At 37.1% G+C, this 15,255-nt stretch overlaps 1 protein-coding gene across 1 annotated transcript in view; it reads right to left on the bottom strand.

The window, feature by feature from the left end:
• Nucleotides 1-10,523: 10,523 nt before the first annotated feature.
• LOC132102906 (ephrin type-B receptor 5-like) overlaps nucleotides 10,524-15,255 on the bottom strand; it is a 46,175-nt gene continuing 41,443 nt past the window's right edge. Inside the window, exons 15-19 of the mRNA XM_059507622.1 lie at nucleotides 14,971-15,189; nucleotides 14,637-14,786; nucleotides 13,691-13,875; nucleotides 13,450-13,605; nucleotides 10,524-11,345 (exon numbers count right to left, since the gene is read on the bottom strand). Of these exons, the coding sequence (XP_059363605.1) occupies nucleotides 11,240-11,345; nucleotides 13,450-13,605; nucleotides 13,691-13,875; nucleotides 14,637-14,786; nucleotides 14,971-15,189 (816 nt within the window). The 3' untranslated portion in view covers nucleotides 10,524-11,239. The remainder of the gene's footprint in view (nucleotides 11,346-13,449; nucleotides 13,606-13,690; nucleotides 13,876-14,636; nucleotides 14,787-14,970; nucleotides 15,190-15,255) is intronic.

Here is a 15,255-nt window from a genome sequence, read left to right as displayed (position 1 = left end):
TCTTATCAACATAGACCTACATTTGCAAAAGTTTTACATTTAGCTAAATTTAACTGATGTAAAGCACTGGTCTGAAGTGAGTTTGGACCGTTTAAAAGACAAATGATGATCTTAGATGGTCAGGTACATGAGTCATATTGGTCAAAAGTGTTTTTAAATGGCTCAGAAACACAGGATGGGATACTATATTTAGAATGCTTGTTAGACCACATACTGTGAACAATAAGAGACCAACATTTTAAAATAATCAGCAGCTATTAACAGTATACTACTTGTTTAGTGACCAAAAAAAGTGGGAATGCATGTTTATATATATATATATATATATATATATATATATATATATATATATATAAGTGTAGTGGAGGCAGAATAAGTATTTTTTTTTAATGTGACATTAAATGTCACATTAAAAAACATAAAAAAACATAAAAATGACACAATGATGATACCAAATGTTACAAGTCTCAATTTAAAACAGGAACATTTATTGAACTTAAAAGAAACTATATTTAACAAATAGTAAAAACAGGTGAGGTAGAACAAGAAGATAAACAATATTTAACAAATATTAAAAACATGTGAGGTAGAACAAGTAAGAGTTCAGTGCTGAAAATACTGAAAATAAATATTTAAGCATAAATAAAATAATTACACTATTGCACACAGTAGCATCAAATGCAATAACATAGAGAGTGGCAGTGTAATATAAGGTAATTTAAGGCATAATACATAGTGGTCAAACACCAGAGACCTAAAAAAAACCAAGGCCTGATTGTATGTTTACATCACAAAGAAGAATTAAGTGTTTTGGTTAACCAAGTAATCCGTGTGGTGGGGACGTCAGCGAAACCTCTTATATTTTTCTTGTCAACACTGAATATATAGACCTACATTTGCAAAAGTTTTACATTTAGCTAAATGTTATTAACTGATGCAAAGCACTGGTCTGAAGTGAGTTTGGACTGTTTAAAAAACAAATGATGATCTTAGATGGTCGGGTACATGAGTCATAATAAACTGCACACTGTACTATACTTAATTTTAAAAGTAACCAACTATTTACAACCTAGTCATTTAATGCTTAGGTCTAAGTTTTAGTGCACTTAACTTAATCTTTTGTAGAGCAAATGGCTTTCCTAAGAAGATAAGGAAAATGTAAACAGCAATACCGAACAAAAAACAACTTAAAAAGAATTGTGCATAACATGCGCATTGCCCCACTTCTTTACCCCACACACCTTCTTAATACTCCCTGTTTAGGAGCTGCATTTATAATGGAGGAAACAGAGACGCTCTGCATTTTATCCCATCAGCCTATTCTTCTTTTTCTCATATATCTGGCTGACCCCAATCAATACCTTCTCACTGGGAACAGAGGAGGGGGTGGACTGAGAAATTTTCTGGCGAGTGGTTCCAGAAGGTGCAAGCGGGATGTATTTTGTTTCCACCATGCAAGTGGTTGGCCCGTCTGTCTGTCGATCAACGGCTCCCGTAGGTATAGATCCTGCTGCTGAGTGGAAAGCTGCTCCTCCTCATCATCAGTCTTCCCAGAGGTTGGTCCATGTGCCCCCAGAAGGTTGGCATACATCTGTTCAAGCATGTCAGATGGTCTCCCTCTTCTTCCTTCACCCTTATCTGTTTTGGATCCGGGCCTTGATCTTCTGAGGAAGCCTTTATCCATTTCTTAGCCTCAGACAGAGTGGCATGCTCATCCTTTATTCAGTCTTTTGCAGTGCTCAGTGTGCCTGGTGCCGAGGCATGACCCCTGTAACAAGGATCTAGCAGTGTTGCGAGGACCAAGCATTTGGTCTTGTCTGCGTTTTTGAACCTTACCTTTAAACTGTCCAGTATAGTGTTACAGAGTGCTTTGATGCCGCTAGCTTTTGCACCCTCAACTTCAAGTAGCATTTTTGGACAGTGATGCTGGGAATTATGCACGATATTGATGAGTCTGATATGCTCATTTCCAGTGTTACCTGTTCAAGTGAACTCAGTGTGTCAATCAAATTGCCCACAAGAGTCCATTGATCTGCTGTTAAAAGTTATATCTTACCATGTTCCCCTGCATATACAGTAAGTGCCCGTTTCTGCTCCAGCACGCTCTCCAACATGTGAAGTTCCAGTGTGTTGGCACCGACTGGATTATTCTGTGCTGGGGGAGGTCAAGTTCTTTATGAAATTTCCTTCAAATGCTGTTTGGCCAGTATCGAATGGTTAAAATGGGTAGCAGAAGACTTTAATTTTGCAACAATGTCCATCACTGTTCGCTGGCTGTTGATCCCGTCATTTACCACCAGCTGAAGTGTGTGAGCACTGCAGCTGAGATCGGGGATACTTCAGTGAGCCTCATCCCTTTAATCATATTGGCGAAGCACCAGCACGACTCTCTTTGTGTCGATGTCTCAATGCCTCAGCAGACTGAGGAACACCTCACTTAAGCCCCTTTCACACTGCACGTCGGACCCGGCATATTGCATTGATCCCGGGTCGGGGACCTAGTAACATTGCCGGGTTCAATCCCGGGACGAGCGCTGTGTGAAGAAAAGCCAGGTCTGCATCCGAAAACTGAAAAATGCTGCCTTCGGAGGTCGCATTCCAAGGTAGGAAGGCATCAAGGCACGTCCGAAATCAATGTCAGCCTCATTTCCTGTCTCCTGAGATGCCTTCATCTGGCCGATTTTTGAAGGCAGCATAGATGTATCCTTCGCTGCCTTCGATATCCCACAATCCTGTGCGTTCCATTCTGTGAGAGTTAAGCCAAAAAATAAAGATGGCGTCTGAAAGTCGGTGGTCAGTTTGTGAACAACCTTTTCCACTTTTTATGTAATTTCTAGCGAGAAATTAATATAGCATTAATGAAATATCCACTCAGTTATCACCAAAGCTATCTATATTTTGCTGTAGATCAGTAAACCATTACTCAGCCTCAGAAGCCTGTCCGAAATCCGGTTTATGAGGTGCCAAGTGAATGGTTATGATTGACAAGTGAAGTCAATTAGAAGCACGCACTTCCTGGGGGTCGGGCGTACTGCGCAGACTCAAACTGAGCTTGATGACTTAGAGGTCACGTGAGCAACCTGAAAGTCTTTTAATCGCTGGGCCAAGAGAAATCTGAATCACCCACCGAGGCTTTCAGAGAGCGTGAACAAGAGCACATTTTGGTAAGTATTCTGATTAATTATCTCCCTTGACTTCATGCCTCCGCGTCCCCCCATAGCCTCATAGACAGTAAAAGATTGCCTGCGAGCTTCTCCTCCTGTCCATATGGTAATTTCTCTACTGCGCGACAGAGAGTCGCTGGTTATGACGCAATCGTTAGCCTATTTTTTACAAAAACTGCTTCTACGGGACCATAACGTAAGATACAAGGTAATGGAGCCTTTTATACATTTTCGTGTTTCTTTAGAAATAATTAATGGACAAATGGAGTCTTTAAAGTTATTCGCTGTCAAAGTGACGCCAAAATGAATGGGAGTCAATGGAATGCTAACAGCAGGTGGGGGGGTCCGCTAGCCAATGGCGGCGCCCAGGGGTGCTTCAAAAAAATATGAAACCCTGCCCCCCTGATCTAATGCTGTGTCGAAGTGATGACGCGCGTTATCGCTCTTTTACCGGCTGTTTTGAAGGAAGATCAACGTTCGCGACGAAAAAAATATGTGCAAACTGTAATGAAGCAGAGATCGATCAGTTTGTTCCTCACTTTCCGCACTGAAGCCGAGATCGTTCGCTTCAGTGAAAGTATAACGTGCCTAACGTTTTCGACTCGTACATTACACGTCACGCCCTGATGTCACGTGTCGTTACGGGATCTTTACAGGTTGTATGTGAAAGAACGCACATATCCCGGGTAATCACTGGCAGTGTGAAAGTGCAAAATCTAGCGACCCGGGAACAATTGCCGGAACACTTAACCCGTGTATTTGCCGGAATGACAGTGTGAAAGGGGCTTGATATATTCATCTTTCAGCTTTGACATTGAGGACAATTTGTTTCCTTTCCCAGTCACTGTCAATGAAATGACAGGTCAGTCTCATTAAGGATTCTGTGAAATCAGACCAACAATCTGTTTTAAATGCCAAATAGGGGCCTGCATTTTCTAACGTGACCAGCTCCTTTATTTGTTTTCTACTTTTGTGTGAACATCTTCAAAGAGGTCAGTGCGATAGTCCTTTTTTGTTTTGAGGGAGTATCTGGGCTCCAGCAATGCCACCAACCTTTGAAAACCAACACCAGAGACAACTGTAAATGGATGATTGTCTGTGGCAATCATATCAACTATGGCAAGATCAACTTTTTTGGACCTGGTGTCAGAATTACCCCATTTCCTTTGGGCATTGAACATCTGCACAAGATTAGGCTGTGTTGAACTTGCTGCAGAAGTAGAAACTGCTGCTTGATCATCCTTTTCTTTTTGTGCTTCATTAAAGGCCTCAAGGTGGTGACATTTCAAGTGGCTCCACATATTTGAAGTATTTTTCGTCTTTGCCTTTTCAGCTCCCATGCCTATGTATTGCAGATGTTGCAGCGAGCCTTACCTGGAGTAGGCTGCATAAAATGCTGCCACACTGGATTTGTTGCCATTTCTTTAAAAAGAATAAACAAAATCACAGATCAGTGGCACTTCTGCAATCATCTTACATTCATATCACCCAAATTATGTGTGCAATGTGAATCATATGGATGGGTACACTGCATATGGTTAACTGTGCAAGGGTAAAAGGCTTTCAACGCAGCCTTGATGATGCATTGCTTGCTGACATATTATAAGACAGAGATAAACAGGTCATCACAAAATGTCCTGACTGTCAACACATTTAAATAATTTAATAAAACAATAAACCAGAAAAGTAGCCATTGAAATAAAGTGTTTGATTTGTAATTCAAGACTGTCATGGTTTAAATTTGACTACATAAAATAAAACGAGCATGTCTAAGTAGGGTTGGGTATGATTTCAATTGTAGCGATTCCGGCTCTTATCGATCCTTGTTTTTGATTCCAATAGTCAAATACTTGAAGAAAAAAATGTATTCCTTTTATTCTGAGACTTGGGTCTCTGCAGAGCAAAAGTGGGCATTTATCACCTTGTGGGTGTTTGCAAACTGCTGGGTGTTTCTAAATCATGCAATCTAAATGATCCCTCTTACCCAACCCAACCCCACCCCTAAACCTAACATCACTATGACGTCAACCAATCAAGTATCATGGTTTAAAAACACCATGATCTGGTAACTCGCATTACTTTCCTACAGAGACCTATACTTGTTTATTCTTGTCAATTTTAAGTTAGTAGGGGTAGCTGCAGGCGGGAAGGAAGTCGACCGGAAGTTGAAGTCGGCCGCGTGCCGCCATCATTAGGAGAACTTCACTTGCGTTAGCATCCCATTGACTCCCATTCATTTTGGTGTCACTTTGACAGCGAATAACTACATCTGAGGCGTTTAAAGACTCCATTTGTCCATTATTTATTTCTAAAGATACACGACAATGTATAAAGGGCTCCATTACCTTCTATGTTACATTATGGCCCCGTAGAAACAGTTTTTGTAAAAATAGGCTAACGATTGCGTCATAACCACTCGACTCTGTCACACAGTAGAGAAATTACCGTACAGACATGAGGAGAAGCTCGCAGGCAATCGGGGAGACGTCAAGAGAGAAGCCCATAGATACAAGCCCTGGCATTACATTTTAAAATACTATACAAAATAATTAATCAGAATACTTACTCCTGCTCACTCACGCCAAAGAACTCCCCGCTCAAGCTCGCCGTCTCTGCAAGATTAACGATGGCAGTTTGCACGCACAGCTACTAGAAGATTTACATCTGTCAGACAGGTTGCTGATGTCATCAAGCTTAGTTTGAGTCTGCGCGTCAGAAACAGAAGTGCTAAAAATCGCTAAAAATGGGCTTCACTTGTCTCAATTGAGTTCCAATGGGGTCGCTGTGTCCATTTCTTTTACTGTCTATGGGTAGCTGCAACTTGGAGCAATGGGCATGCCAAAAGGTGGGGGCATTTCAAAAGGTTTCTAATTGGTGAAACAAAAGGTAGGGGGCGTGCCAAAAGGTAATGCGAAAGCTGACTGTTAAATAAATAAATTCAAAATAATCCTATAAAACCAAATTATATTCCAAGATAAAAATGGCGTTAATGATATTAAGAATATTATTTTAAATTACTTTCAAGATTACTTTTACTTACCTTCAAAACTTCTGCATGGTGTGGGTTACCGACATCATCGCCGCAAGTTTAGGTCTTGATTTATCAATAATCAAAAACAAATTACAATAATTTTTCGAGGATACAAACGTCTCTTAACACGGTTAGTCACACTACCTGTCCTTAAATTAAAGTCAAAAGTTGTATTTGTTAACATTAGTTAATGCACTGTGAAGTGAACGAACGAGAACAATGAATAGCTGTATTTTTATGAATTAACAAAGTTTAATAAATACTGTATCAAATGCATCGCTCATAGTTAATGTTAGTTAATACATCAATGTCAGCAAATTAAACCTTATTGTAAAGTGTTACCCTAGAAAACTAGGTTTAGCCTGATAGAGAAAAATATATAGTTGACAAAACCACTAAATTATAAAATTTTTAAATTAGTCAGAAGAGTTTAGTAACCTTATGTTATGTGACATTAACCAATTAAGCAAAAAGACAGCTTTATCCACTGAAACATTTATTTAGCTTTCAGTTGCCAATTCAAGTAAAAGATAGCAGTCCATAGAACAGAATCCAGCAAACTCTTTGTCTGAATAGAAAGCTGTGAAGCTTCTTTCCATGGCCACAGTATTTACAGCCATCACACATCTGCTGAGCTCCAGCTCCACTCTGTATGTCTTCCTCACATCTACCTACTTACACAAGAAAAAAAAATGTTGAAAGATTCAAACAAAAAGTATCCAATAAGTAGAATAAAATATAAAATAAAAAGACTGCAAGTGTTGTCACTAGTGGAAGTGCAAGTGTCTGAGAGTGCAAGTGCAAGTCTGCAGTCAGACCTTTCTTCATTATATTATAATACAACTGTACAACTGACTCTTTACTGAGAAAATGAAGTACATATGCTTCCTGTGCATGTTTTCTAAAAGTTGATTGGCACTCATCAATACCACAGGTTATACAAAAATTTGGTTAATGTACATGTACAACTCTGGACTTCAAAAGAGTGAATGTCCTTCGAGTGCACTTTGGGCAATGGTACAGTTGAGGCATGAGGATCTAATACAAAAGGCTAATCATTGAGAGTAAAGTTACTGGGAGTGCTTGTCTCCCTCTTCTAATGTTGACAATGTGCCTCTGAAGGAAAGTCAGTGTCTTTCTCAGGTGTGTTGGATATGCAATGTTGAAAGCAAAATACAGAAGGCTCTTATGAAGGCTTCACCAAGGCTGGTGCACTGGCACACTGAGCCCTCCTACTATGATTGGCATTTTCCAGTAAGTATCCATCAGTTATATGGTAGGAAAGGGTGTAGCAGGGTACCCCTACATAAAAATAAATAAATAAAAATAAAAAAAGCTTTTCAAATTCTTCAGATTCTGTTCCATCCTCTTTGGCTCAGACAGTGTAGCTACATACAGTGCAGAACTGTGAAAACAATTAGAAGGCTAATGTATAAGGGTCACAATATACAATGCATTTCATGTTCTTTTATACACTGATAAAGCTTAAATTGTTTTCTAAAACTATTATTTTAAAGGGTGCAGAAGAATAAGCATTACATGAAAAGATTTGAAACCAGATATTTTACAGTTGCTGATTTTTTTTTTTTTACTATACTCACTTCAGCAGGTGTTTTAGAGTACATCCTCCACAGACATTCCTTCGTTTGTGCCATCTGGTCTTTGGGGCACATTCACATGGGCCTCAACAGACATTGAATCCTCCCCAACAAGTTTCCTTGATCAGAACAACAGAAACAGATAATGCTTAGACCATGACAGATATGCGAAACATCTAAATACTTATTGAACAAGGTGCAAAACAAAACAAACAACAACATTGAACTGCATAAACATTAGGATGATGGTCAGACAGTGAAAAAGTGGAGTATATACAAAAAAAGATTTAAGTTTCTGTTGTATCTTCCTTACATTAACCTGCACTAAGTGAAAATGTAAAATTGATTAACAGTGCAAAAATAAATTATGCATATGGCAGTGTGCTTACATAGCTGGCTTTTGACACAAACCTGCAAGTGGTGCACGTTCTGCTTTAAATTTCCAGTTTAGGGATGTGTCAGGTGTGCTAAAAACACAAATTTGACTGATTGTTATTTTCCAGCAAATAAAGATTACAATATATTGTTACTACAATATGGTATGTGATTATGTTGATAGAGATAAATCAATGGATTAAAAACAATGCAACTTACACAGTCATTTCTCTGGAAAGAGTAACTTGCAACTTGAATATACTCTGCATTAGTTGGATACCTATCAGAAAGGTAGAAACAAACTCTAAATTAGTTTTTTTTTTTTTGATTTTGTCTAATCATCTTCATAGATTGCATGCATTTTTCTTAGTACAGTTGTAATAGCAGAGGTGGTTATAATTATTTTACTTACAGTATGTATTCTGTACTGTATTGCACAAGATGAATATGCGGTCATCGTTTTGTCTCACTATATGTCTTTTCAACAAAAAGAGCAAAGTGCTATAACACAGTACACATAGCATGGGATTTTAAATAATATAATAAATAAAAAGAAAACAGATAGAATAAAAAAAAGAATAGAGCAAGCTAGTGTTAGAGGTCTTTACACACACACACACACACACATACAATAGCATAATAAATGAAAAGAAAATAGAATACAAAAAGATTAGAAAGGTAGTTCGATTTTTTTTTTTAAGAATAGAATTAGAATAGTGAGTGTTAAAGTTAGAGGGTCAAATAAAGTTGGAAGAGATGTGTTTTCAGCCGATTCTTGAAGATGACTAAGGACTCAGCTGCTCGGATTGAGTTGGGGAGGTCATTCCACCAGGAGGGAACATTTAATTTAAAAGTCCGTAAAAGTGACTTTTGTGCTTCTTTGGGATGGCACAATCAAGCGACGTTTTTTTTTGCAGAACGCAAGCTTCTAGAGGGCACATAAGTCTGAAGTAACAAATTTAGGTAAATGGGTGCAGAGCCAGTGGTAGTTTTGTAGGCAAACATCAATGCCTTGAATTTTATATAATTTACATTTTCATTTAAAATAGTTATTTAGTGAATGTGGGGTTTGTGCTCATCACCCCCATCATCAGATCATACTCTGATCTCATGGTGAGAATCTCGTGATTAAAGCTGACGTACGCTGATCAGTGTCCGACACCGTTTAGCTGTGTTGTTCATGGGAAATAAGAAAGGACATTTCAGCAATGTGACGAGTACTGACTTTTTTTTGTGTTTCAAGATGTAAATAAACACAGTAGGCATCTTTAAACAAAATCATATATATTTTACAAATTTGGACAGTAGTGGAACAGTGGTGAACAACTGTACAACCAAACAGATTCAAATATACATCCACTTGATCATACACTCCCTTTTTACATGTTTTTTTTACACAGAAATCCATTCACACATCCAAACCTACACTTTTTTTTTTCAGCAGCACCAAACAGTTACACCTGTACTGTAAAATCTGTCACACACACACACACACACACACACACACACACACACACACACACACACAATATATATACATCTCTCTCCCTTCACCCAGCAATTGTAATCATATTTGCTGCAACACCTATTTCACAATGCTCATATTTTACAGTGTGACTTTATGCTACATTGTTTCAGGGGTGAACTAGTATTTACAGGAACACAACTGCTAGTGGACAGGACTAGGATCGGTGGAGGGAAACTGGCTCACAGTAGCATAGATGTGCTTTTGTATGTGAAGTGATGGTCACAGGTGAGATGATGGAACATCACAGGTCTCAGTCACAGGTAAGCAGTGAACTATCGTGGCTGCAATGTATGACTGAAACTCACAAAATGCAAAAAACTTCACCATTTGAGTCTCCGCCGTAAGCATTGTATGATTATACAATACTTCATAAATCTGTACATAAAGCATAGTGCAAAAATATTTTAATGTTAATTATTTGTGTCTTGTTTTCCAGTAGAAACAACATCCATATAACAACAAAAAAGTACTCAAAAAGCAAAATTGCATTTTATGATGTATTTATTATTTATACAAATATTCCTTTTATTCTACTTGCACCACTGCCGATATATATACTGTTGAAAAGTTAGGGCCAGCAAGATTTTTTTTTGAAAGAAATAAATACTTTTTTAATATTCAAAAGCAAAGAATTTTAAATTGTTACAAAAAAAAAAATCATATATATGAAATATTCTTCTTTTGAACTTTTTATTCATCCAAATATCTAGAAAAAAATCAGTTTTAACAAAAATATTAGGCATCATAGCTGTTTTCAACATTGATATGTTTCTGGATTACCAAATCAGCATATTAGAATGATTTCTGAAGGATCATGTGACACTGGAGTAATGATGCTGAAAATTCAGCTTTTATTTTAAATTGTAATTATATTTCACAATATTACTGTATTTTTTCATCAAATCAATGCAGCTTTGATACTTCTTTCATAAATATTTAAATCTCTCTGAACCCAAACCTTTGAATGGTAGCATGTATTTTCTGAAAACAATATTTACACATTCTTAAACAAACCTGATAAGCTCTCAGCATAGTTTAGATATTTTTTACTGGAAAACAAGGCAAAATACTGATTAAAAACAGGACTTTTAGCCGTGTACTTGTGGTGGTTTTTGTTCAATATGACTGTTGTTTGGTTGTGTAATTAAAACTAAAACATCTAGTGCCCTTGACCACACGTGCCAACAAATACATAACAGTCAGTTACTGTTCATTTAAAGTCTCTGATTGTCCTTGCAACTGATTGTGAAGGAGTGTTCTTAAGGCTCAAGTTCATCCTGAATGCCAGTAATTAATAAACTGATAAAAAGTGAGAGGTAGTGCAACACTGAAGGAGGGAGTAAGTGAAAGAAGAATATAGAAGACAACAGTTCAGCAAGAAAGGGTGGGATAGATGAGCAAATAATCCATAATAAAACTCTTCCTCTTCACTCAAGGCTCTTTTTGTCATCCTCATCTCTATTCCATTGTTCTTGTGGGCTGCGACAGGCTGTGGACTAGCTCTCCCAGCATGCACTGCTGTGCCAACACAAGATGGGAAGCATCAAACCTCCACATGTCCCTGAGTAAGGTGTGTCCTGAGCTGTTTAGCTGCATTTACGATCTTCCGCTGATGGCCGAGCAGATTCACTCCTAGAGCCTGAACATCCCTGAGAGAAAAGCGATGCATTATATTCACTGCACTCACACAGAAATATGTTTGTAAATGAACATTTCTTCAACTGAAATAGATAGATCTTATTGGTTAGCAGGGCCACTGCTGGCCAAATGGGTGCCCTAAGCAGAATTGTATTGTTGTGCCCCCTCCCCAAATTATGGAAATTTATATATATATATATATATATATAAATATATATATATATATATATAAAATGTTATCACATTTTATTGTTTACAAATTACAATTGTAGCTAGACGGTCACCTATGGCTATGATTTACTAATGTTGTCTGATTGATTTTATAGTCTCAAGCATTCAGTGATGACACAAAAGAACAATTTACTTTGAAAACAAGGATTGTTGTGATGTCCACACGTTTTTGTTGAAGCATTTCTAGCATCGCAAAAAGGTACCCAAAAATGAAAGATTAAGTGGATATTTGAATTAAATGTTTGGTCAATATTAACCAAGGATTTGATCATCCTGTAAGTGTTACCTTTGGCGCCCTTTGCGGACATTTGTAATAATAGCCTATGTAATGTACATAAATTGATTATTTGTATTACATTATGTATTTTAACAGTGTTATTCAGTGAAACCACACAATTATTATTAATTAAACAATCATTATTGTCTCATTTTTTTATATAATGCATTTTATGGCATTTTTTAAAGGTTGTAAGAGAACTTAGGTCTGTTTTTATTACCACAAAAAATATTATCAGAAAATATTTTTTCGTAGTAAAATAATGGTTAATTTTCGGAAGGGAACATGGAAACTCAAGAATATTAAGGCAGAAGCGCGTTATTGACTTAATGTTATCAACATCCAAAAAAGTTTCACAGGATTATTAAACATACCTAAAAGCGATGCACGGGCCTCATCTTGGGCTTTTTCTTTTTCTCGCCGGTATTTTGACGAATAATGCTACCGGCCTACTGTTGTCTTTTCCCGTGCATAGTGTTCATCAGTTAGCTATGTTATGATTCCATGCAGTCAGCCTCAAACATGAGGTGAGCGCGTGCACGGATGCGGGCCTGTCTAGCTGTCTTCTCCGTAAAACGCATTTTTTTTATAATTATGTATAAGTGTTAATGTTTATTTACGTATATGTTCATATATAATAATACGAAAGTTTTTTTTTTTTGAGCTGCTGGGATGGTGCCCTACGCAAACAGCACTCTGCGTGTAGTGAGCGGCGGTCCTGTTGGTTAGCCTAATATATATGACTAACAGATAACCCAGACCTTTATAATACAAATAAAATAATATTTTTAATAAAAAAAATACAACTACTTACATTTTAAAACAAATCTAAACAAAGAACGAAATAAAATGCTGTTCCCATTGAACTTTATATTTATTTAAGAAACTTACAAAAATTATTATAGTTTTCACAAAAATATTAGGCAGCACAACTGTTTTTCAACATTGATAATAATAAATGTTTTTTTCAAATCAGAATATTAGAATGATTTAAGTAGGATTACGTGACACTGAAGACAGATTTGCATCACAGGAATATATATATATATATATATATAAAAATTATATAAAGTACAAAATAAATATAAATACAAATTCTGTTCTTTAGAATAAAAAAAAAAATCACAGTTTTCACAAAATTTCAATAATATTTCACAATATTACTGTTTTTGATGTGTTTCTGTTCAAACAAATGCAGCCTTGTTGACCGTAAGAGGCTTCTTGAGAAATAGTTGTACTTGTTTACTAAAGAGACAGCAGGTATGAAATATGAGATGCGATGTGTGAAAAATAAAAAAGAAAGAAAGAAAGAAATTATTCAAGAAGTCTGAAAATATTTTTTAATTTCGAGGTATTTACAATGTATAAAATGCTAGCTGTGAAATTAGCCATGGCAGGAAAAAAAAAGTTGGCTATTTTATTCCAAAAATATCACAGTTGTCCATTAGATTAGAGAATGCTATTAAACAACACAATACATAATTTAAGGTCGTGGCAGGAATGAGTCTGTGGCAAGAATTTTTATTTGTTTTTGAAAAAGAAAGAAATTCTTCTGTGACATATGTATATGTTGGACAAACTACTGTGAAAAGTGTGTTTTAACTTACTCCATTGTGAGCATGCTCACTCCCTCCAGACTGTGGTACTGTGCTCTCTCAAACGCATCTTTATACCGGTCCATCTTTAGAGCTGTCAGCCAATCACCGACTGTTGTCACTGTTGAGAGGTCAGTAGGGGCGGGGCTTAAGAGTGGCTGGCTGGGACTAAGAGAGAGGAGAATATTTGAAAAGATCAAACACAATATTAACTGTTAATATAATCTGGTAAACTTAGTTTTAAGTAACTCACCGGCTGTGTTCGGCCTTTAGGGAGGCAGGGTGGCGTATGAGTCGGTCGAGGGACGACAGAAGAGAATCAAATGCTGGCCTGTCCTGTCTGTTGGCCTGCCAGCACTGGAGCATCAGAGAGTGAAGAGCTGGAGGACAACCGTTTGGAGCAGGTAAACGGTACTGATCAACCACTGCCTTCATCACCTAGAAAAAAAGAGTGAGAGGATAATTAGGGAAGAGAGATGACACTTGCACTGCCAAGTACACACTGCAGGTAAGATACAAACACATTCTACAGCCTTCTTCAATCACTCAAGCACCTAAGTGAAGAACATAACATGTCTTTGGTTGTTTTAATATAACTGTGGTAAAAAAAAAAAAGCCAATATCAATTATGCAAGATACCAGAATGTTGCTATGGTTATCAAGCTGTCAATCATCACAATTTCGGTAGTATTTTATTTTTTGTACACAAGCGGAATGATAATTTAAGGGATTCACTCCCGTATTTAAATTACAGTGTGTACATGTGTAAGTTTGTATCTTAGTGAAGTGTATAAATGTATGAGTCAGAGAAATACTAAAGAAGGGAGTGGAAAAGAGATTTGGAGGAAAAAGGAACTGAAAAACATAAATTAAAAGAAAAAAAAGAAAAGAGGAATAAGTATTAAATTACTAAAAAGTACTAAAGTACTAATTACTAAAGTACTAAAAAATAATTTAGTAAGATGTTTGCACAATGCAAAAGTTTTATATTATACCAGTGTTTTTTTTTTTTTTTTTTACTGGACTGCATCATTCACTTCACATGATTTCGGTTAATAAATGTTCAAAAAAACTCTATGCAATGCAACTAAGCATAAAACATTCTAATAGCTCCCTCTAGTGTACATTAGGTTCATTTAATTGCTTTGTGACTGCATGGGATGTAAAGCACGTGTGGCTGTAAAATGAATAATGCTCACCTCTTGGTTACTCATGTCCCAGTATGGACGTTCTCCATATGACATGACCTCCCACATGAGTATCCCAAAACTCCAGACGTCACTCGCTGAACTGAATTTACGATGCTGGAAAGCTTCAGGAGCTGTCCACCGCACAGGGATCTTACTGCCCTGAAAGACAGAGGGAATAATTCAATCAAACGCAATGACGATACAAATTAACAAAGATGTCTAGGCCTCAAAAAATCTCATCAAAGTAAGAATGAAAAGAACTTAAAAAATAAAATTAATTGACATACATCCATTTAAACACGAGCAGCGTTTTTACATTTACAGAAATCTTCCTATAACGCACCAGTGATGCAGTGTAGGTGGGCATGTTGTGGTCCAGACCCCTCATTAAACGGGACAGGCCGAAGTCAGACACCTTACAAACCAGGTTTGAATTCACCAGAACGTTCCGGGCAGCGAGGTCACGATGGACAAAATTCCTCTCTGAAAGATATCGCATTCCGGCTCCAACACCTCTCACCATTCCTACCAGCTGCAAGACGCTGAACTGATCCTCGTTTTCCTTAAAAAAAAAAAAAAAAAAACTTACAAAGCCATAAACTGTGATAATTCAACTTAACTTTCACCT

Source organism: Carassius carassius, chromosome 24, assembly GCF_963082965.1.
Source record: "Carassius carassius chromosome 24, fCarCar2.1, whole genome shotgun sequence".
Taxonomy (NCBI): domain Eukaryota; kingdom Metazoa; phylum Chordata; class Actinopteri; order Cypriniformes; family Cyprinidae; genus Carassius; species Carassius carassius.
The sequence above is the reverse complement of the archived record's forward strand: the minus strand, read 5'-3'. Positions and strand labels throughout refer to the sequence as shown.